Source organism: Trematomus bernacchii, unplaced genomic scaffold (genome assembly GCF_902827165.1).
Source record: "Trematomus bernacchii unplaced genomic scaffold, fTreBer1.1, whole genome shotgun sequence".
Lineage (NCBI taxonomy): Eukaryota > Metazoa > Chordata > Actinopteri > Perciformes > Nototheniidae > Trematomus > Trematomus bernacchii.
Window position 1 is genome coordinate 7820649 of NW_022987567.1, and position 24176 is coordinate 7844824.

Consider the following 24176-nt stretch of genomic DNA (forward strand, 5'->3'; position numbering starts at 1 on the left):
TCCACTTATTCCTAGTGTGCCACTGGTTACGGTGCCGCGTGCCATTGGTGGCACACGTGCCAGGGGTTGCCGACCCCTGATTTAGGGGATGGGGCTCAATCCTGATCAGAACTTAATTATTACTTTTAAATGATTAGTTAAGATAAGGTTTGAACATAAAGAGTAAGAGTCTGCTTAAGTTTTTTTGTTTCTTTGAGTATAATGCAGATTAGAGTCTGACCAATGCTAGTGTTTAGTTGGACTCAAGATTCATAGCAAGCTGGACTTTTTACAGTGTAAGAAAGAAGTCAAAGAATACATTTATTGAATCTTTGTCACTGCAGATCTTTGCGATGATGGATGCCAAGGCCAGTCAGGACTGCATCAAGGAGATCGATGAAGGTAAAGTTGATCCATCATTGTGTTCAGGGGGTCAGTGAGAGCACCATAACAGGTTTCCAGCATTAAGGGAAACATAGGATAACTAGTGTATGAGCATCACTTTGAGTTCAGCTCTACTTCTTCTTGTGGGAGCTGCTGCATGCTGTGTTAGCATGAAAACATGTGTGTCTCCTGTTTGCCCACTGCAGCAGCTGAATCACCCCAATGTGATCAAATACCTGGACTCTTTCATTGAAGACAACGAGCTCAACATCGTTCTGGAGCTGGAGGATGCTGGAGATCTGTCCCAGATGATAAAGGTCAGATCACAGACTCACCTCAGATCAAACAAGAACAGTGACCCTAACTCAACTCATTTTACACGCAGCATCAAACGTACTGGTTAGATTTGATTACTAGTATTTTATCAACATTCATTTTTCATGATTCTACTCAAAATATATGAGATGAGAGCAACACTTTGTTTTGGCCTGGTTCCCATATGCTACACATAGCATCTTCAAGTCTATATATCAATATTCCAATTACTTGTATATAGACTAGTCTTGCACTATTTCTATTATATTCTATTTGTATTACTTGCATTATTGTATCTGTTTTATTGTGTTGCTCTGTTGGAGGAGTCTGTGACCTAAGAGAACTGTAGCTATGCACACATGACAATAAAAGCCTTGAATCTTGAATCTAGCATTGTCACTTTCTATGGACTAACATTGCTTCTTTTTATCTTTAAAGTACTTCAAGAAGAAGAGGCGCCTCATCCCAGAGAGAACTATCTGGAAGTATTTTGTGCAGCTCTGCAGCGCCCTGGAGCACATGCACTCACGCAGAGTAATGCACCGTGGTAAGCAGCTACTGACCCATTTACTCACCCTCGTCACATTTCATAAAAGAGTGGTGCAGGAATGAGTCTTCCAACCCGTAAAGGAGGTAGCATTTGAACACTTCTGGTTGAAGGACGGCCTCACCTTAGTATGTTTCTGACAGGATAAGAAACCAACACCACTATTTGTGGTTCTTTAATTGCACTTGCATTGATCTCCTTTGTTACGCTGCCCCCTGGTGGAGAGCCTTAGACACTGAGGGGTCAGACTTATATTTGCCGCAATAAATGTACAAGCTGCTCGAATGAAAGCCATCAGAAAACCTCATTATGGATCATCAGCAATTGCATATTGGTATCAGCGGCTAAAAACTTGATCTATTTATTCATACTTTTGTTCTTATTGTACAATCAATATTTAAACACAGGAAGGAATGTGTACTTGACATAGTGTACATTTCTCTACAGCCTGCAATGATTTTATCAGCTTTGCCGTAACATATCAATGTGTGTGTGTGTGTGTGTGTGTGTGTGTGTGTGTGTGTGTGTGTCAGATATAAAGCCAGCCAACGTGTTCATCACGGCCACAGGTGAGGTGAAGCTGGGTGACCTGGGATCAGGACGCTTCTTCAGCTCCAAAACCATGGCGGCACACTCCTTAGGTAAGGAACGGACAGCACATGCATGTAAATACAGAACATGTAAATACAGAACATGTAAATACAGAACATGCATACATACATATTCATGGATTTGATACAGAATACATTTAAAAAACAGCATTAAATCTGTGTGTTTTATGTGATCGTCTCACAGCAATGATCAATTGATTTTCTGAACATCTTAACTCTCTTTCTCCCAGTGGGGACTCCTTACTACATGTCGCCGGAGAGGATGCACGAGAACGGATAAAATTTTAAGTCTGATATCTGGTCTCTGGGATGTCTTCTGCATGAGGTAAGCTCACATACGTTGTCTTTAGACTTTCTCGACGATGTTCGTCGCATGAATAAGCGGCAGCATTAGGGCAATATCTGTGAATTACTCTCACACCCTACACACTACTGAAACCACAATCAGGTCATCTACGATCTGCGGAGGCCTGCTCCTACCTGTAGAGTGGCTCCACGCTTCGGGCTGGGGCCTGCTTCCACCGGGCGTGTGCTGCTGTGCGGAGGAGGATTTGCCGCGGCTGGGGCCTGCTCTCCACCTGTCCTGGTTCTGCTGTTACGGAGGCCTGCTCCCACCTGTCGTGTGCTCCAGTGTCGTGTGCTGCTTGCTGAGGAGACCTTTTACCCCGGGGATACCCCGGGGATACCACGGAGAGACCGGAGCGCTTCCTCGCTGCTGCTTTCGCCTGTCCTTTGCTGCTGTGAGGAGGAGGATTTTTGCCCCAGGAACATCGCGGATACTGTGTGCTGGTCTGGGAAAATGGCCCATATCGTGATTCTGCTGTGCCTGTTAACTGTTCTGGACTATGAGAAGATCTCTAGTCATCCTGAGAAGCCTACTGGATTCAGGTCTGTTCTGCCACCCGCAGTAGGCATCCCCTGCAAAGGGTCGGATGTGTTACACAAACAGTTACCGGTTACCTTGTCGCAGACAATCTGCTCGACAAAATATGTTTGTCTTTTTTGTTTGCCTGCGATGATGGTACTTCAGGACAGCTTCTTAAACTCTAATCAAACTCTCGCAGACTTTTCCGGTGATTCTAAAGTAGATGACAATGTGTGTGTGTCGATTAAGAGGAAAAGATGCCTGTTTTTGTTGTTGTTATTACTGTCAGGAAATGTTCAACCTAACCCTGGTCCGCCCAGTAGTAGTAGTCAGATCGCTACTCCTGCTGATTTTAAAGCTAGGTCTGGGTTGGGTTTCATCCACTTGAATGTGCGCAGTCTGTTAGGTAAACTAGATTTTGTCCGCATTTGGGCAAGCTCGACTGACGCTGACGTCATTGTGTTATCAGAAACATGGCTAAATAAAACTATTTTGGCCTCTGACATATCCTTAAATGGTTATAATGTGTATCGTACCGACCGGCCTAATAAAGGTGGTGGAGTTGCCATTTATGTTAAGAATAAGTTCAGTGTAACCACATTGGTTTCCAAATCTGTCAGTAAGCAATTCGAATTTTTAGCCTTAAATATAGAAGTGGCAAAGGGGCAACAAGTCATGGTGGTGGGCTGTTACAGACCCCCCTCAGCTGTCAAGGACTCCTTGTCTTCACTAGCAAAACTTTTATCGCAACTAGACTACAAGGAAATAGTGCTACTTGGAGATTTTAACTGGGACTGGTTAACTGCAGTATCAGAGGATTTAAAAAACCTTTGTATCTCTCTGAATGTTACTCAGATTGTTGACAGTCCTACTCGCCCTAACGTTAAGTCCCCTAATAAATCCTCCCTAATTGATCTCATTCTAACTAATGTTCCCTATAAATACCCATCTGTGGGAGTATTTGCAAATGATGTGAGTGACCACTGTGTTGTAGCCACAATTAGGGACACTAAGGTCCAAAAGGTTAAACCTCGTATTATTATTAAGAGACACATAAAACATTTTGTGGAGCAGGGTTTTGTTCATGATCTGTTTGGGTTTGATTGGGGAAAAATCGATCTGTGTGCTGATGTAGAACTGCATGGTCTTATTTTTATCTTGGTTTTATGGAGATCATTGAAAGACATGCACCCCTACGTACTTTTAGAGTAAAGGGACGAGACACTCCTTGGTTTTCTGCTGAACTGTCCAGTCTCCTACATGAGAGAAACAAGGCCTGGGCAAAGGCTAGGAAATCAGGCTCAGAGGTAGAATGGCTGCGTTTTAGGCAGCTAAGAAATAGCTTCACTTCACAGGTCAAAAGTGCTAAGTCGAAGTATTATTTGTCAGTTACTACAGAAAACCTAAATAATCCTAGGAAATTTTGGAAAGCCATAAAATCGCTATCCACCGGTAAGATCCGAAATGAGCTACCTCCGTGCATTACCACAACATCTGGCTCTATATCGGACAGGGCTACTATGTTAAATTGTTTTAATGAGCATTTTGTGCCCTGCGGTTCTATGTTTGATTCTGTGACTAACTCTGCTTCTGTGAACACCCCAATCCGTGACTCTGAACAATGTGGTCTGGAAAACCCTTTCAGTTTTACTCCTTTTACTGTAAATGTTGTTCATGAAGCATTATCTAAGTTAGATCCTAAGAAACCGGCTGGCCCGGACAACGTAGAACCTTTCTTTTTAAAGATAGCTGCAGATTTTATTGCTCCACCTCTCACTACTCTTTTTAACCTCTCCCTCAGCACAAACACAATTCCTAAAGTATGGAAGTCAGCGTATGTCCTGCCACTACTAAAAGGAGGGGAGGCAACTGTTTTAAATAATTATAGGCCAATCTCGAAATTGTCAGTTCTGGCTAAGGTTCTTGAACGCCTAGTGAGTGAACAGGTAAAGGAGTTTTTATGTAACAATGACATCCTGTCTAAACATCAGTCAGGTTTCAGAAAGCAACATAGCACCATCACTGCCACAATGAAAGTGGTGAATGACATTACAAGTATTTTAGATAATAAGCAGAGTTGTGCAGCTCTATTTATTGACCTTTCCAAAGCGTTTGACACCGTCGATCATCGCATCTTAAAGCAGAGGCTACTCAGTATTGGCTTATCCAGCCATGCAGTGGGGTGGTTTGTGAACTACCTCTCTGAAAGGTCCCAATGTGTTCACTTTGATGGGCTGTCTTCTGAGTGGTTGAACATTGCTAATGGTGTTCCTCAAGGTTCTGTTTTAGGTCCACTTTTATTCTCCATCTACATCAATAGTTTAGGTGAAAATGTGGATGAAGATACTTTGCATTTTTATGCGGATGACACCGTGATGTACTGTGCAGGTCCCTCCATTAAGGAGGCGGTTGTTAAATTACAGGCTGTTTTTAACATTATTCAGACTCAGCTCTCTGAACTAAAGCTTCTTTTAAATGTTGAGAAAACCAAGGTAATGCTCTTTTCTAAAGCTAAAAAGACTCAAGAGACTGCTTTGGATATTGTGACTATGCAAGGACAAGTACTCCAAGTGGTTAGCTGTTATAAATACCTTGGTATCTGGCTTGATGATTGTCTTACTTTTAAACTTCAGGTCACTAATCTGCTTAAAAAGCTGAGGGTTAGACTAGGTTTCTTTTTCAGAAACAAGTCCTGTTTCTCTTTTGAAGCCAGAAAAAGGCTAGTCACTGTGACCTTTTTACCTGTGCTAGACTATGGTGATTTGATCTATATGAATGCACCTGCCCATTGCCTGGAAAGGTTAGATGCCGCCTATCACAGTGCTCTGAGATTTGTTACTAACTGTAAAGTACTTACTCATCACTGTACCCTGTATGCCAGGGCAGGTCTGTCTTCACTTACTGTACGGAGGCTCAGTCATTGGTACATATTCATATATAAAGCCATGCTGGGTAAACTACTGACTTATATATGCTCTTTGATCTCACGGAGAGTGGCAAGTAGCTATTGCCTGAGATCCCGGGATGTGTTTTTATTACATGTGCCAAGTGCTAGGACTGTTTTAGGTACTAAAGCTTTTATGTGCGCTGCTCCTCTGGCTTGGAACACCATGCAAAAAATATTGAAACTGAGCATTTTGATTCCCTTGCATCGTTTTAAAGCACGGCTGGATGAAATGTTATTGGATACCTGTAAATGTAAATAGGTTGCTAATGTATACCCCTGTAATTATGTTGTGATGTCCTTTTGTTTTCTGTTTGTTTTTATGTGTAACTAATGTACCGCAGGTCTCCCTTGAAAAAGAGATCGTTGATCTCAATGGAATTTTTTAACCTGGTTAAATAAAGGCTACAAACAAACAAATGTGGGTAAAGTCCAAGAGCTGATAGGCCACATTCACAGCACACACACATGCTGTTCAGATCACAGCTCACATAGTTTCAGCTCTCAGGAAGTGAAACTCAGACACTCGCTGCTACTGAGAGGGGAAATGGCGCAGAAAGGAGTTCAGCTGGACCGGGAAACCTTCTCTTGTTCGATCTGTCTGGATCTACTGAAGGATCCGGTGACTATTCCCTGTGGACACAGCTACTGCATGAAGTGTATTAAACACCACTGGGATGGAGAGTTAATCCACAGCTGCCCTCAGTGTAGGCAGAGCTTCACACCGAGGCCTGTCCTGCTGAAAAACACCATGTTAGCAGCTTTAGTGGAGGAGCTGAAGAAGACTGGACTCCAAGCTGCTCCTGCTGATCACTGCTATGCTGGAGCTGAAGATGTGGCCTGTGATGTCTGCACTGGGAGGAAACTGAGAGCCTGTAAGTCCTGTCTCGTGTGTCTTGTATCTTACTGTGAGAAACACCTCCAGCTTCATTATGACGTAGCTCAATTAAAGAAACACAAGCTGGTGGAGCCCTCCAAGAAGCTCCAGGAGAACATCTGCTCTCGTCACGACGAGGTGATGAAGCTGTTCTGCCGCACTGATCAGCAGTGTATCTGTTCTCTCTGCTCTGTGGACGAACACAAAGGCCACGACACAGTGTCAGCTGCAGCAGAGACGACTGAGAGGCAGAGAGAGCTGGAGGGGAGTCGACTAAACATCCAGCAGAGAATCCAGGACAGAGAGAAGGAGGTGAAGCTGCTTCAGCAGGAGGTGGAGGCCGTCAATGGCTCTGCTGATAAAGCAGTGGAGGACAGTGAGAAGATGTTCACTGAGCTGATCCGTCTCATGGAGAAAATAAACTCTGATGTGAAGCAGCAGGTCAGATCCCAGCAGAGGAGAGAAGTGAGTCGAGTCAGAGAGCTTCAGGAGAAGCTGGAGCAGGAGATCTCTGAGCTGAAGAGGAGAGACGCTGAGCTGAAGCTGCTGTCTCACACAGAGGATCACAACCAGTTTCTGCACAGCTACCCCTCACTGTCAGCCCTCAGTGAACCTACACACTCATCCAGCATCAACATCCGTCCTCTGACCTACTTTGAGGACGTGACGGTGGCCCTGTCAGCAATCAGAGACAAACTACAGGACGTTCTAAGAGAGGAATGGACAAACGTCTCACCGACTGAAGTGGATGTTTTACTGTCAGCAGCAGAGCCCACCACCAGAGCTGGGTTCTTACAATATTCACAGGAAGTCACTCTGGATCCAAACACAGCACACACACAGCTGTTATTATCTGAGGGGAGCAGAAAAGCAACAATCATGGGACCACAGCCTTATTCTAGTCACCCAGACAGATTCACTGGAGGTTATTCTCAGGTCCTGAGTAGAGAGAGTCTGACTGGACGTTGTTACTGGGAGGTGGAGTGGAGACAGGGAGGATTTTTTGTAGCAGGAGTTAATGTAGCAGTCACATACAAGAATATCATCAGAGCAGGGAATGAATGTCGATTTGGATTCAATGACAAATCTTGGTCCTTAGAGTGTAACCAAAACAGTTATACATTTCTTTACAACAGTATCCTCACTACCGTCTCAGGTCCTCGCTCCTCCAGAGTAGGAGTGTACCTGGATCACAGAGCAGGTGTTCTGTCCTTCTACAGCATCATCTCTGAAACCATGACTCTCCTCCACAGAGTGCAGACCACATTCACTCAGCCGCTACATGCTGGACTTTGGCTTTGTTATGGAGCCTCAGCTGAGTTTTGTAAACTGAAATAGCCTGAAGTCATTTGAGGAACTCTTCTATTCCTTAAACTCACCGTGTGTCCATCATTGTTGCTGAGAGTTGATTGCTCATGTCTTCACTGAACAGAGATCAGCTGTCAATCAAACATGATGGGATGTGCTTTAACATCTTCTCATGAGTTGTTCTGTGTCGTGTTCAATTATCATATAATCATTTAAAACATATAGTCTTATACTCTGATTGCCTTTTACTCTGTTCAATTGTATTTTTAGTCTTGTATGTGTTTAACATGATTTAAAAATGTGTTGAATATGGATATTGATGTATTTGTGTGTTGTTGTTTCTCTTGTAAAGTGAGTCTTTAGAGAGAAAGCACCAGAGCTTCTTTCATTGGAGATATTTGATTCTAAAGGTTTTTAATTTGTAACTAAGTCTAAATGTGTTGAATGCAGAAATGAAAGTTTGAATAATGCAACAAAACAAATCAAAAGAAAAGTCATAAAAAAGAAAAGCTAACAGGTCGAGTGCCACATTTACACGTCTGTATATATTTTAATCTTGTTAATAAAAGAACTAAGAGGACAAAAGTGAAAATCTCCGTCTCATGCTTTCTCTAACCCTTGTGTTGTGTTCGAAAGCTGTTACCGTTCATGGTGTTCGCGGGTACATTTTGACCCATGATTTATTTCAGTCCAAAACACACAAAAAAAATGACTATCATCCAATATTGTTTTAACTACATCATAACTAACTTATTATGCATTCATAACCGTACAATCCTGTTGTAATTTAATGTTATGGTCCAAAACACATTACACCACATATTGCACACGTGCATGTGTGAGTTCAGGTTCAAGTGTTAGTGCACATATTCTTTGAGAAAGGTGGAGTTCCCGTGGGGGGAGGGGGGCAGAGGGAGGGGAGACCAGGTGCATGTTGCGAACAATTATTGTTACAGTTGATGAAGGGGGTGGGGGAGGGGCGTCTAAAGTCAAAGATGAATCTTGATTGGGCCAAATTTGACCATGAGTGACCCACAACAATTCTGCTGGGTCTCCCCAGACCCCAACACCAAATTATACACTTTTTTTTTTAGAGACCTTCAGACTTGGCTAAAATGGTCCAAATCAGTTTTGTAGTGTTTATATATCTGTTGTGGAGGATATCATGAAGCCTCGTTCAGATACAAAAAAACTAGAGCGTAGTTATCAAAAAATTAAACTTGAAACGGGTCACGGGAGACCCGAACACAACATATATATAAATTATTTTTCTGAAACAAGATATTTTCATGTTTTTATATATATTTTATTTATTTGTAGGATTAAGAAAAATCAGATGAATTCAGATGTTACGTTATTTGTAGCTAATGTAGCTCTTTTAGTAAAGCCTGCTCATGTCTCGTCAGGTTGGTGTAGATTTCTCTCCATCTGCATGTGTTTGGGCACATTGCTGTTAATATGTTTCATCGCTTTTGAAGCTGCAGCACGTTACTCCTATAGGGCCTTTCTCATTTCTCTCATTTCCCCTCCTCGACTCCTCGACTCCTCGCTCCTCCGGTAGTGACCCGGAAATGGATTTCAGCCATGTTGAAGGACATCTCATTTCTCTAAATGCACTTGGAGGACCGAGGATGTGATGCTGTGAAAGTCATTTTGAGGTAATAACGTAAAAGAATATGTTAAACAATGTCTATATTTACTGAACAGTGCCTCATCACACACAATACCTGAACTCTGTGCGGATATAATAAATATATTGCAGACCCAGATTGTTTATGCCTTAATTTTTTGTATTTATTGTACTTTTTATTGCGACATGACATTGAGCTGAGTGGTGTCATTGTCAAGTGCTGCCTCTTTTGTATTTGTGGTAAGTGAATATAAATTAAAGGTTTAAACAATAGATGCAAAAGAAGCTTCTTTATCAATCGATTTTGATGTTGAAGTTAATAGAAGTCATCAGTCCTGCTATCCACATCCTTATTCAGTCAAATACTATGGAGGACGGAACATGACATAAGTATAAATAAATAAATGCATAAATAAATGTATGAATGAATAAATACATAACATTTGAGAATAAAACAGAACACACACTATTATAAAATCTTTAACATATTTCTACATTTAAAAATAAGGACAACAAAAATCATTTGCTCCCGACCCGGGGTACTACTTCCGGTCCGGATGCCTGAGTCACTTGTGTTTTTTTTTTAATTAGTTTTGTATCTGGTTTAATAATTTCATAATGCCCTGAGGTTTAATTAATTTAATAAACACTAATTTGATGTGCCCTTTTCCGATTGATTTGATAAATAATAATACAATTAAATAAAAAAAGAACGAACGAAACGTAACATCCGGTACGGTAGCCGGTTTGTCCAAAAAGTCACCTGACATGAACACGGAGCGAATTTCACAGTAGCTTCGTTGTATTTTTTTATATTCATGTATTTAATTTGGCACAATCTTCTTTGTCTCCTCACTTAAAGAACATTTGTTGGCATTTTCTTTGATGTAAATAAATAAACTTGTGTTCACTTTCACCCTGACTCTCTCAATGTTATTGGTTGTTGTGTGTTACTGTCTCCATTTCCCCTACACTTTAGTAGGGATGGAAAAGACACATGAATGCATAAAGAATGAAATAATCCAGTAATGCAATATATATGATTCTAAAAGGAGACATTACGCACAGTTAGTACTTTTACTTTTGGTACTTTAACTATTATTTTTATGCCAATACGTCTCAGTTTATGCTGCTATATACTTCTACTGCACTACATTTTAGAAGACAGTATTGTACTTTTTACTTCACTGCATTCATTTCACAGCTTTTACTAGTTAGATATAGATTAGTAGATCATTCAAAATATAAATCAATGATTAAATACACTTTGACAGATATTTATAGGATAAGATATCCAGCAGCAGGACATCAAGTTATTCAAATGATCTCTACATTTACTAACTGTGATCAAACACATCAATAATCATTATAGTAACCCAGTAACTCAATATATATATTCGATTCTGAAAAGGGCCATAATGCATAAGGAGTACTTTTACTTTTTGTACTTTAAGTATATTTTGATACCAATGCTTTTGTACTTTTACTTGTTACACAGTCTTTTTACCCCGTAGTATTTCTACTTTTGCTTTAGTAGAATATCTGAGTACTTCTTACACCACTGCCACCATGAGTGTGGAGCTGTGTGCTACAAAAGCCTGAAGTTAAAACACATATTTTACAGCTGAAGACTGTTTTCAAATGTAGAGCAGGTTGTGAGCGAGGCTCCGTTTGTAAATGAGGAAACAGGTCAGAGTGTCTGCTGCTCCTCCTGGAATGAGTCAGAGTTTGATAAGCCCCCCCTCTCCTTCCTGCTCTCAGACACAGCCAGCTCCACTCTGTACTTCCTGGTTCCTCCCCTTCAGATCCACACTGAGGAGGATGGGTGTAACCAACATGTGGGTAAAGAACAAGAGCTGATAGGCCACATTCACAGCACACACACATGCTGTTCAGATCACAGCTCACATAGTTTCAGCTCTCAGGAAGTGAAACTCAGACACTCGCTGCTACTGAGAGGGGAAATGGCGCAGAAAGGAGTTCAGCTGGACCGGGAAACCTTCTCTTGTTCCATCTGTCTGGATCTACTGAGGGATCCGGTGACCACTTCCTGTGGACACAGCTACTGCATGGACTGTATTAAACACCACTGGGATGGAGAGTTAATCCACAGCTGCCCTCAGTGTAGGCAGAGCTTCACACCGAGGCCTGTCCTGCTGAAAAACACCATGTTAGCAGCTTTAGTGGAGGAGCTGAAGAAGACTGGACTCCAAGCTGCTCCTGCTGATCTCTGCTATGCTGGAGCTGAAGATGTGGCCTGTGATGTCTGCACTGGGAGGAAACTGAGAGCCTGTAAGTCCTGCCTCGTGTGTCTTGTATCTTACTGTGAGAAACACCTCCAGTCTCATTATGACGTAGCTCAATTAAAGAAACACAAGCTGGTGGAGCCCTCCAAGAAGCTCCAGGAGAACATCTGCTCTCGTCACGACGAGGTGATGAAGCTGTTCTGCCGCACTGATCAGCAGTGTATCTGTTATATCTGCACTGTGGACGAACACAAAGGCCACGACACAGTGTCAGCTGCAGCAGAGAGGACTGAGAGGCAGAGAGAGCTGGAGGGGAGTCGACTAAACATCCAGCAGATAATCCAGGACAGAGAGAAGGAGGTGAAGCTGCTTCAGCAGGAGGTGGAGGCCGTCAATGGCTCTGCTGATAAAGCAGTGGAGGGCAGTGAGAAGATGTTCACTGAGCTGATCCGTCTCATGGAGAAAAGAAGCTCTGATGTGAAGCAGCAGGTCAGATCCCAGCAGAAGAGGGAAGTGAGTCGAGTCAAAGAGCTTCAGGAGAAGCTGGAGCAGGAGATCTCTGAGCTGAAGAGGAGAGACGCTGAGCTGAAGAGGAGAGATACTGAGCTGAAGCTGCTGTCTCACACAGAGGATCACAACCAGTTTCTGCACAGTTACCCCTCACTGTCAGCCCTCAGTGAACCTACACACTCATCCAGCATCAACATCCGTCCTCTGAGCTACTTTAAGGACGTGACGGCGGCCCTGTCAGCAGTCAGAGACAAACTACAGGACGTCCTGAGAGAGGAATGGACAAACGTCTCATCGACTGAAGTGGATGTTTTACTGTCAGCAGCAGAGCCCACCACCAGAGCTGGGTTCTTACAATATTCACAGAGAATCAAACTGGATCCAAACACAGCACACACATGGCTGTTATTATCTGAGGGGGGCAGAAAAGCAACATTCATGAAACAACAACAGTCTTATTCTAGTCACCCAGACAGATTCACTTATTTTGGTCAGGTCCTGAGAAGAGAGAGTCTGACTGGACGTTGTTACTGGGAGGTGGAGTGGAGAGGGGGAACAGTTTTTGTAGCAGTCGCATACAAGAATATCATCAGAGCAGGGGCTGAAAGTCGATTTGGATTCAATGACAAATCTTGGTCCTTAGAGTGTAACCAAAACAGTTATACATTTCATTACAACAGTATCCTCACTCCCGTCTCAGGTCCTCCGTCCTCCAGAGTAGGAGTGTACCTGGATCACAGAGCAGGTGTTCTGTCCTTCTACAGCGTCTCTGAAACCATGACTCTCCTCCACAGAGTGCAGACCACATTCACTCAGCCGCTACATGCTGGAGTTCGGCTTTATGATCATGGAGACATAGCTGAGTTTTGTAAACTGAAATAGCCTGAAGTCATTTGAGGAACTCTTCTGCTTCTTAAACTCACCGTGTCTCCATCATTGTTGCTGAGAGCTGATTGCTCATGTCTTCACTGCACAGAGATCAGCTGTCAATCAAACATTATGGGAGGTGCTTTAACATCTTCTCACGAGTTGTTCTGTGTCGTGTTAAATGATCATATAATCATTTAAAACATATAGTCTTATACTCTGATTGCCTTTTACTCTGTTCAATTGTATTTTTAGTCTTGTATGTGTTTAACAGAGACGTGTGTTCATGATTTAAAAATGTGTTGAATATGGATATTGATGTATTTGTGTGTTGTTTCTCTTGTAAAGTGAGTCTTTAGAGAGAAAGCACCAGAGCTTCTTTCATTGGAGATATTTTATTCTAAAGGTTTTTAATTTGTAACTAAGTCTAAATGTGTTGAATACATTTACATGTCTGTATATATTTTAATCTTGTTAATAAAAGAACTAAAAGGACAAAAGTGAAAATCTGTCTTTTGCTTTTTTAAATTATAAATATATATATAAATTATTTTTCTGAAACAAGTTATTTGCCAGAAGGGTTAAAGGTGGATTGTTAAATGAATAAGGACTTGTTAATGAATCATTGATCAGTTTCTCTTAAAGGAAATCACACAGACGTCAGCAGTCTGCTTCAGGACGTCCTTCTGAAATGTCACATGCATGCACCCTTGATGTGGACCATGTGCTTGATGCTAATTATTTGATTTAGGGGATGGGGCTCAATCCTAATCAGAACTTAATTATTACTTTTAAATGATTAGTTAAGATAAGGTTTGAACATAAAGAGTGAGAGTCTGCTTACGTTTTTTTGTTTCTTTGAGTATAATGCAGATTAGAGTCTGACCAATGCTAGTGTTTAGTTGGACTCAAGATTCATAGCAAGCTGGACTTTTTACAGTGTAAGAAAGAAGTCAAAGAATACATTTATTGAATCTTTGTCACTGCAGATCTTTGCGATGATGGATGCCAAGGCCAGTCAGGACTGCATCAAGGAGAGAGATGAAGGTAAAGTTGATCCATCATTGTGTTCAGGGGGTCAGTGAGAGCACCATAACAGGTTTCCAGCATTAAGGGAAACATAGGATAACTAGTGTATGAGCATCACTTTGAGTTCAGCTCTACTTCTTCTTGTGGGAGCTGCTGCATGCTGTGTTAGCATGAAAACATGTGTGTCTCCTGTTTGCCCACTGCAGCAGCTGAATCACCCCAATGTGATCAAATACCTGGACTCTTTCATTGAAGACAACGAGCTCAACATCGTTCTGGAGCTGGAGGATGCTGGAGATCTGTCCCAGATGATAAAGGTCAGATCACAGACTCACCTCAGATCAAACAAGAACAGTGACCCTAACTCAACTCATTTTACACGCAGCAACAAACGTACTTGTTAGATTTGATTACTAGTATTTTATCAAGATTCATTTTCATGATTCTACTCAAAATATATGAGATGAGAGCAACACTTTGTTTTGGCCTGGTTCCCATATGCTACACATAGCATCTTCAAGTCTATATATCAATATTCCAATTACTTGTATATAGACTAGTCTTGCACTATTTTTATTATATTCTATTTGTATTACTTGCACTATTGTATCTGTTTTATTGTGTTGCTCTGCTGGAGGAGTCTGTGACCTAAGAGAACTGTAGCTATGCACACATGACAATAAAAGCCTTGAATCTTGAATCTAGCATTGTCACTTTCTATGGACTAACATTGCTTCCTTTTTATCTTTAAAGTACTTCAAGAAGAAGAGGCGCCTCATCCCAGAGAGAACTATCTGGAAGTATTTTGTGCAGCTCTGCAGCGCCCTGGAGCACATGCACTCACGCAGAGTAATGCACCGTGGTAAGCAGCTACTGACCCATTTACTCACCCTCGTCACATTTCATAAAAGAGTGGTGCAGGAATGAGTCTTCCAACCCGTAAAGGAGGTAGCATTTGAACACTTCTGGTTGAAGGACGGCCTCACCTTAGTATGTTTCTGACAGGACAAGAAACCAACAGCACTATTTATGGTTCTTTAATTGCACTTGCATTGATCTCCTTTGTTACGCTGCCCCCTGGTGGAGAGCCTTAGACACTGAGGGGTCAGACTTATATTTGCCGCAATAAATGTACAAGCTGCTCGAATGAAAGCCATCAGAAAACCTCATTATGGATCATCAGCAATTGCATATTGGTATCGGCGGCTAAAAACGTGTGTGTGTGTGTGTGTGTGTGTGTGTGTGTGTGTGTGTGTGTGTGTGTGTGTGTGTGTGTGTGTGTGTGTGTGTGTGTGTGTGTGTGTGTGTGTGTGTGTGTGTGTGTGTGTGTGTGTGTGTGTGTGTGTGTGTGTGTGTGTGTGTGTGTGTGTGTGTGTGTGTGTGTGTGTGTTTAAGAAAAATCAGATGAAACCAGAGCTGAAAAAGGTGAACTTGTACAATCTGAAAAAGGCATCTCTTGCTAAGATCAATAATGGAGCCTGAGGCTGGTGAGCCGTTTCTCCAGCAGCAGCAGTTTGATGTCAGACCGGTCCGACCGGAACAGGAAGGAACTCCTGCGTCACGTTGTAAACCTTAAAGTCACGCAGGGAACATTGAGCTTCTGTGGGTTTGTTTTGAGTCTAATGTAAGAGTATAAAGCGAGGTGTGTGTGTGTGTGTGTGTGTGTGTGTGTGTGTGTGTGTGTGTGTGTGTGTGTGTGTGTGTGTGTGTGTGTGTGTGAAACTCACCTTGTGGGCTACACTCAAAACACTACAACAAATCAGCTGGTCAAATAGTTTAATCCTACAAGGCAAGGCAAGTTTATTTATATAGCACCTTTCAACACAAGGCAATTCAAAGTGCTTTACAAAAATGGAAGACATTATGAAAATGGCATTTAAAATCAGTCATTAAAAAGAAAAGATAATAAAATAAACATTAAAAGAAAAAATACATGGATAAAAGTTAAAAGTTACAGTGCAGTTTAAGATGTGAATAGTTCAATTAAAAGCAGCGGCAAAAAGAAAAGTCTTCAGCCTGGATTTAAAAGTAGTAAGAGTTGCAGCGGACCTGCAGGTTTCTGGGAGTTTGTTCCAGATATTTGGAGCATAATAACTGAATGCTGCTTCTCCTACAGACGGTGTATGTAAAGGAACTTAATAGGTGGATGCATTATTTGTAGAAAAGTGACTTTGTACCACTCACTCTAATTGGGGCAGATTTGTTTCTGCAGAAATATAAACACATTTCAAACACATTAAGAAGGCAAATCATTCCACAAATTGACTCTTGACAAGGCACACGTGTTAATTGAAAACCGGGGGCGACCTCATGAAGCTGACTGAGAGAAGCCAAGAGTGTGCAAAGCGTTCATCGAGGCAAAAGGGGGCTACTTTGAAGAATAGAAAATAAAAATAATATTCTGGATTTTTTTAACACTTTTTTTGTTAATTAGATAATTCCATATGTGTTCTTTCATAGTTTTGATGTCTTCAGTATTAATCTTCTTTAAAGTAGAAATCAATAAACATTAACAAAAACCATTGAATGAGAAGGTGTGTCCAAACGTTTGACTGGTACTGTATGAAGCTATTGTAGACTATACACCAGGCCCGCCCAGTTTACTCATTGGCCCGCCCTGAGAAAGCTTCGGTGTAATTTGTGTGTGTGTGTGTGTGTGTGTGTGTGTGTGTGTGTGTGTGTGTGTGTGTGTGTGTGTGTGTGTGTGTGTGTGTGTGTGTGTGTGTGTGTGTGTGTGTGTGTGTGTGTGTGTGTGTGTGTGTGTTGTGTGTGTGTGTGTGTGTGTGTGTGTCAGATATAAAGCCAGCCAACGTGTTCATCACAGCCACAGGTGAGGTGAAGCTGGGTGACCTGGGATTAGGACGCTTCTTCAGCTCCAAAACCACGGCGGCACACTCCTTAGGTAAGGAACGGACAGAACATGTAAATACAGAACATGCATGCATACATATTCATATACATGGATTCGATACAGAATACATTTAAAAAACAGCATTAAATCTGTGTGTTTTCTGTGATCGTCTCACAGCAATGATCAATTGATTTTCTGAACATCTTAACTCTCTTTCTCCCAGTGGGGACTCCTTACTACATGTCGCCGGAGAGGATCCACGAGAACGGATACAATTTTAAGTCTGATATCTGGTCTCTGGGATGTCTTCTGTATGAGGTAAGCTCACATACACTGTTACTTGTTTTTTTTAAGATTTGTACACCTTTTCCAACGTGATATTCAAGCACTTTGAACCCTAACCCTTTTACACTACAGCTGAGGTTAATACATATTCACATATAGTACGTATGGCCTGCTTTAGACGATGATGGAAAGGGAGCTCTTCAGGTATAATGAAATGTAGTGGGCCTAGCATCAGTCCCAGGAAAGTCACAATACATGCAGGGCAGCTTGCAGTCTTCAAGCTCCTTTTCAATCCCCCAAAGAGTGGACGTCTGCGCTCTGTCAGCAGCGACTGATCTATCACCTCTTCTTCATCGTGTTGGTTTAAAGTCTTCATCAGGAATGTCTCTCATCCAGCCTGTCTTCCACTTGTTTCTGCAGATGGCAGCGCTGCAGAGTCCGTTTTATGGGGACAAGATGAACCTGCTCTCCCTCTGCCAGAAGATCGAGAAGTGTGATTACCCCCCCCTCCCTCCGGACCATCACTCTGAGAAGGTAGATGAGGAATCATTAATACAGACAACAAATGCAATTTCTCCTCCTTGATCAAATGTTACTTGGCTGTAGGAAATGAATGAACCTAAAGGACCGATTACCACATTGTTGTTGTGTCTTTTCGTGGGATTTGTTGACCAAGAAACTGCAGAATATCCGTCTCCTTTAAGCTAATGAAGCCCTTCTTTCCTACAGCTGAGGGAGCTGGTCAGCATGTGCATCAACCCGGAGCCAGACCAGCGGCCGGACATCGTCTTCGTGCTGCAGATCGCCAAACAGATGCACGTTTGGACCTCCAGCACCTGAGCCCCCCCCCCCCCCTCCTTCTTCTCAATCTGAGGACTGTCTCATGTGCACAGGAGCACCATGGCAGCTTCACCCCCTCTCCTCTCCTGTCATGGAGGATGTGAAGAGCCCAGTAGTGGTGCAGCACTCGTTCAAAGTGGACTTTTCTGAAAGCAAAGGAGACTTTTCTGCAGCTCAGGATGAAGAGCTGTCTCAGTCTGATCAGATTTCTTCGAGGGTGCATTCCATACAGACGGGGACTTTGAGTATTGATCGTCTGTCGTTGTAATCTATTTTATATTGTCAATTTAAGTACATTCTGTAGGGGTCAAATGAGCCATCGGTAACTGTGTATTAGCCATTACTGAGTCACATTTGTGATTTGTCTTCACATTTGTCGTTTACATGCAGTGTGTATTAGCCCAGTGTGACTGCTTCCTTATTATATCACTTCTCTGGGCCTGGTCTTGTTCAAATATATTTTATTTATTTTCATGAAAACCTTCAGGATTTATTTTCATAGATCTGAGATTTAAGTAAGAATTGTGATTTATTACTCAAAAGAAAAAATCAGTATTGGGACTGATCAAATCTTTGTTCAGCCAGCGATACCTGTCACGGGGCTTGGTGTGTTTATTTGGTTGGGGCTCGATGTCCACATAATCACTGACTGGGCGGCCATTGGGTTCAGATAAGAGATAAGATAGAACTTTATTGATCTCAATTTGGGACATTGTTGTGTTGCAGCAGCATAAAAGACATGGCATACAATACAAATGAAAAAAGACTAGAAATAAACAAGAAAGTAGAAAATATACATGTTGAATTTACAAATGAACAATAACAAAAGCCAAATATAAAGCAAGTTATTATATATACATAAGTATGTGAGGGATGGATTGTTGTTGCTTTTCTTTGTCCACAGGCATCTTCATCTGCCTCTTCTTCACTCATAGCAGTGTCCTCTGATTCCATCTCAAATCACTTTCTCCTTTTTGGATCACATCCTGCACACTGAATCCAGGACCTCTCTTTGCTGCTGGCATTCTGAAATGGAAAAAGTCATTAATAAATATGTATCAATAATACATATGCTTATTATATTGTAATAGATTACCTGAAGGAATAGATAGGCAGGTTGAACAAGTGTTCATTCTGTCTGGCTTAGCCTATTATCACACTAAAAGGAATGCCTGCACCCACACATGCAGGTAAACCAGTTCAACAAGTCACACAATGCTGTCTGGATAATGCTAACAGGCTAATTATCATACTAAAAGGGATACATCCAAATGTCCCAAAACATGTCAGAAAGAACTGTTTCTGCCAGAACCAGGGAAGAGTTAAATGTATTTTTGTAACTAATTAACTGATAAGATACAAGTAGAGTTTATAATATAGCTACAGATATAATTTCACATACTGCTATCAGAAATAATGTATTAATTTATTCAATTCTGGTGTTAATTCAACATCTTAACAGAGGACACATTTAGAACTTAGTTATAGTGAATTATCAAAGACATTCTATTTTTCTATTAGTGTTTTATTTCCATATAAGAAGGTAGCCAGGGCCGGTCATTAAAGGAGGCGATCCAGGAAGCCTTCGCTCTCTCAGACCTGCTGCTGACTCCAGAGCCTCTTTGTGGTCTCTGAGAGATTTGGTCATTATTCTGTCTTCTTGTTTTTAGTATTGTTAAATGTGTGTGTGGTGGGAAGTGGAGGATTTGGGTAAGTTTGGGGTACCCTCTACCTCTCCTCACGTAGGTAAACTCTGATAGACACACTAGGTTAGTAGATTGTTGCACCCTGTAGTTGTTTTGTCTCCTTGTTAGTAGAACAGATAGTGAGGGCTTTTTGTTTGAGTTTTGTTATATTCATTTATTTAATTTGGCACAATCTTCTTTGTCTCCTCACTTAAAGAACATTTGTTGGCATTTTCTTTGGTGTAAATAAATAAACTTGTGTTCACTTTCACCCTGACTGTTGTGTGTTACTGTCTCCATTTCCCCTACACTTTATTAGGGATGGAAAAGACACATGAATGCATGAAGAATGAAATAATCCAGTAATGCAATATATATGATTCTAAAATGAGACATTACGCACAGTAAGCACTTTTACTTTTGGTACTTTAACTATTTTTTTGATGCCAATACGTCTCAGTTTATGCTGCTATATACTTCTACTGCACTACATTTTAGAAGACAGTATTGTACTTTTTACTTCACTGCATTCATTTCACAGCTTTTACTAGTTAGATATAGATTAGTAGATCATTCAAAATATAAATCAATGATTAAATACACTTTGACAGATATTTATAGGATAAGATATCCAGCAGCAGGACATCAAGTTATTCAAATGATCTCTACATTTACTAACTGTGATAAAACACATCAATAATCATTATAGTAACCCAGTAACTCAATATATATATACGATTCTGAAAAGGGCCATAATGCATAAGGAGTACTTTTAGTTTTGGTCCTTTAAGTATATTTTGATACCAATGCTTTTGTACTTTTACTTGTAACAGAGTATTTTTACCCCGTAGTATTTCTACTTTTGCTTTAGTAGAATATCTGAGTACTTCTTACACCACTGCCACCATGAGTGTGGAGCTGTGTGCTACAAAAGCCTGAAGTTAAAACACATATTTTACAACTGAAGACTGTTTTCAAATGTAGAGCAGGTTGTGAGCGAGGCTCAGTTTGTAAATGAGGAAACAGGTCAGAGTGTCTGCTCCTCCTCCTGGAATGAGTCAGAGTTTGATAAGCCCTCCCTCTTCTTCCTGCTCTCAGACACAGCCAGCTCCACTCTGTACTTCCTGGTTCCTCCCCTTCAGATCCACACTGAGGAGGAGGGGTGTAACCAACATGTGGGTAAAGCACAAGAGCTGATAGGCCACATTCACAGCACACACACATGCTGTTCAGATCACAGCTCACATAGTTTCAGCTCTCAGGAAGTGAAACTCAGACACTCGCTGCTACTGAGAGGTGAAATGGCGCAGAAAGGAGTTCAGCTGGACCGGGAATTCTTATCTTGTTCGATCTGTCTGGATCTACTGAAGGATCCGGTGACCACTATCTGTGGACACAGCTACTGCATGAAGTGTATTAAAGGCTTCTGGGACGGAGAGGATGAGAAGAAGATCCACAGCTGCCCTCAGTGTAGGCAGAGCTTCACACCGAGGCCTGTCCTGCTGAAAAGCACCATGTTAGCAGCTTTAGTGGAGGAGCTGAAGAAGACTGGACTCCAAGCTGCTCCTGCTGATCTCTGCTATGCTGGAGCTGAAGATGTGGCCTGTGATGTCTGCACTGGGAGGAAACTGAGAGCCTGTAAGTCCTGCCTCGTGTGTCTTGTATCTTACTGTGAGAAACACCTCCAGCTTCATTATGACGTAGCTCAATTAAAGAAACACAAGCTGGTGGAGCCCTCCAAGAAGCTCCAGGAGAACATCTGCTCTCGTCACGACGAGGTGATGAAGCTGTTCTGCCGCACTGATCAGCAGTGTATCTGTTATATCTGCTCTGTGGACGAACACAAAGGCCACGACACGGTGTCAGCTGCAGCAGAGAGGACTGAGAGGCAGAGAGAGCTGGAGGGGAGTCGACTAAACATCCAGCAGAGAATCCAGGACAGAGAGAAGGAGGTGAAGCTGCTTCAGCAGGAGGTGGAGGGCCGTCAATGGCTCTGCTGATAAAGCAGTGGAGGACAGTGAGAAGATGTTCACTGAGCTGATCCGTCTCATGGAGAAAAGAAGCTCTGATGTGAAGCAGGAGGTCAGATCCCAGCAGAAGAGAGAAGTGAGTCGAGTCAAAGAGCTTCAGGAGAAGCTGGAGCAGGAGATCTCTGAGCTGAAGAGGAGAGACGCTGAGCTGAAGCTGCTGTCTCACACAGAGGATCACAACCAGTTTCTGCACAGCTACCCCTCACTGCCAGCCCTCAGTGAACCTACACACTCATCCAGCATCAACATCCGTCCTCTGAGCTACTTTGAGGACGTGACGGCGGCCCTGTCAGCAGTCAGAGACAAACTACAGGACGTCCTGAGAGAGGAATGGACAAACGTCTCACCGACTGAAGTGGATGTTTTACTGTCAGCAGCAGAGCCCACCACCAGAGCTGGGTTCTTACAATATTCACAGGAAGTCACTCTGGATCCAAACACAGCAGAGACAAATCTGTTATTATCTGAGGGGAGCAGAAAAGCAACACACATGGGACAACCACAGTCTTATTCCCACCCAGACAGATTCACTGGATGTCCTCAGGTCCTGAGTAGAGAGAGTCTGACTGGACGTTGTTACTGGGAGGTGGAGTGGAGAGGGGGAAGAGTTTTTGGGGGAGGAGTTCATGTAGCTGTCGCATACAAGAATATCAGCAGAGCAGGGAATGAATGTGGATTTGGATTCAATGACAAATCTTGGTCCTTAGATTGTGACCAAAACAGTTATACATTTCGTTACAACAGTATCAGCACTCCCGTCTCAGGTCCTCTGTCCTCCAGAGTAGGAGTGTACCTGGATCACAGAGCAGGTGTTCTGTCCTTCTACAGCATCGTCTCTGAAACCATGACTCTCCTCCACAGAGTGCAGACCACATTCACTCAGCCGCTACATGCTGGACTTTGGCTTTATCATGGAGTTTGGGTGTTTGATTATGGAGACACAGCTGAGTTTTGTAAACTGAAATAGCCTGAAGTCATTTGAGGAACTCTTCTACTTCTTAAACTCACCGTGTGTCCATCATTGTTGCTGAGAGCTGATTGCTCATGTCTTCACTGCACAGAGATCAGCTGTCAATCAAACATAATGGGATGTGCTTTAACATCTTCTCACGAGTTGTTCTGTGTCGTGTGAAATTATCATATAATCATTTAAAACATATAGTCTTATACTCTGATTGCCTTTTACTCTGTTCAATTGTATTTGTAGTCTTGCATGTGTTTAACAGAGACGTGTGTTCATGATTTAAAAATGTGTTGAATATGGATATGGATGTATTAAGTCTAAATGTGTTGAATGCATAAATGAAAGTTTGAATAATGCAACAAAACAAATTAAAAGAAAAGTCATAATAAAGTAAAGCCAACAGGTCGAGTGCCACATGTCTGTATATTTTGTAATGTTGGGGTTTTTCTTGTTAATAAAAGAACTAAAAGGACAAAAGTGAAAATCTCAGTCTTTTGCTTTTTTAAATTATAAATATATAAATTATTTTTCTGAAACAAGATATTTTCCTGTTTATATACATATTTTATTTATTTGTAGGATTAAGAAAAATCAGATGAAACCAGAGCTGAAAAAGGTGAACTTGTACAATCTGAAAAAGGCATCTCTTGCTCAGATCAATAATGGAGCCTGAGGCTGGTGAGCCGTTTCTCCAGCAGCAGCAGTTTGATGTCAGACCGGTCCGACCGGAACAGGAAGGAACTCCTGCGTCACGTTGGAAACCTTAAAGTCACACAGGGAACATTGAGCTTCTGTTCTTCTGTGGGTTTGTTTTGAGTCTAATGTAAGAGTATAAAGCGAGGTGTGTGTGTGTGTGTGTGTGTGTGTGTGTGTGTGTGTGTGTGTGTGTGTGTGTGTGTGTGTGTGTGTGTGTGTGTGTGTGTGTGTGTGTGTGTGTGTGTGTGTGTGTGTGTGTGTGTGTGTGTGTGTGTGTGTGTGTGTGTGTGTGTGTGTGTGTGTGTGTGTGTGTGTGTGTGTGTGTGTGTGTGTGTGTGTGTGTGTGTGTGTGTTTACAGCTAAATCGCCAAAAGACAAAAACAAATATAGTTAACTAAGGTAGGCTACTAGCTAATGGATAAGTTAGCTCAAGGTTTAGCTAAGGCAATTTATCATGGGCATACAGGCTAATGAACTGTACTTAAGGGGATACACCGATACAATAAAGGTGAATACAGTAGAATGTGTATCTAATAACGTCATCACAATCGCCAAATTGATATGCAAATTAGGCGTTAACTAGGCCTAATTTAAAATGCGCTAATTTGCATGCAGTTACCAAGGCATTGCAGGTGAAAAGGATAAAACTAAAAACAAACCAAAAAACATATCACCTCACAACTTTCCCAGATAGTTACTTACGATAAGTCAGT

At 41.9% G+C, this 24176-nt stretch overlaps 4 protein-coding genes and 1 pseudogene across 4 annotated transcripts; all 5 read left to right on the forward strand.

The window, feature by feature from the left end:
- Positions 1-201: 201 nt before the first annotated feature.
- On the forward strand, positions 202-2230 carry LOC117478770 (annotated as a pseudogene).
- Positions 2231-6073: 3843 nt separating this feature from the next.
- LOC117478797 (E3 ubiquitin/ISG15 ligase TRIM25-like) lies at positions 6074-7083 on the forward strand (the record flags this gene model as incomplete). The annotated part of the gene is made up of 1 exon (XM_034125702.1): positions 6074-7083. A coding segment is annotated over exon 1 (891 nt), but the record flags the coding sequence as incomplete, so codon positions are not given.
- Positions 7084-11424: 4341 nt separating this feature from the next.
- Positions 11425-12288, forward strand: LOC117478798 (E3 ubiquitin/ISG15 ligase TRIM25-like; the record flags this gene model as incomplete). Its single annotated transcript, XM_034125703.1, has 1 exon — positions 11425-12288. A coding segment is annotated over exon 1 (864 nt), but the record flags the coding sequence as incomplete, so codon positions are not given.
- A 1753-nt stretch (positions 12289-14041) lies between these two features.
- On the forward strand, positions 14042-19155 carry LOC117478799 (serine/threonine-protein kinase Nek6). Its single transcript, XM_034125704.1, has 7 exons — positions 14042-14130; positions 14319-14429; positions 14866-14974; positions 16907-17014; positions 17187-17281; positions 17669-17782; positions 17978-19155. The coding sequence occupies exons 1-7, from the start codon at positions 14089-14091 to the stop codon at positions 18086-18088; spliced, it is 690 nt and encodes a 229-aa protein (XP_033981595.1). The 5' UTR covers positions 14042-14088; the 3' UTR covers positions 18089-19155.
- A 1919-nt stretch (positions 19156-21074) lies between these two features.
- Positions 21075-23010, forward strand: LOC117478792 (tripartite motif-containing protein 16-like). Its single transcript, XM_034125697.1, is given in 2 exon segments — positions 21075-21752; positions 21754-23010. Coding segments are annotated over 2 exon segments (1695 nt in total). The 3' UTR covers positions 22771-23010.
- Positions 23011-24176: the final 1166 nt, after the last annotated feature.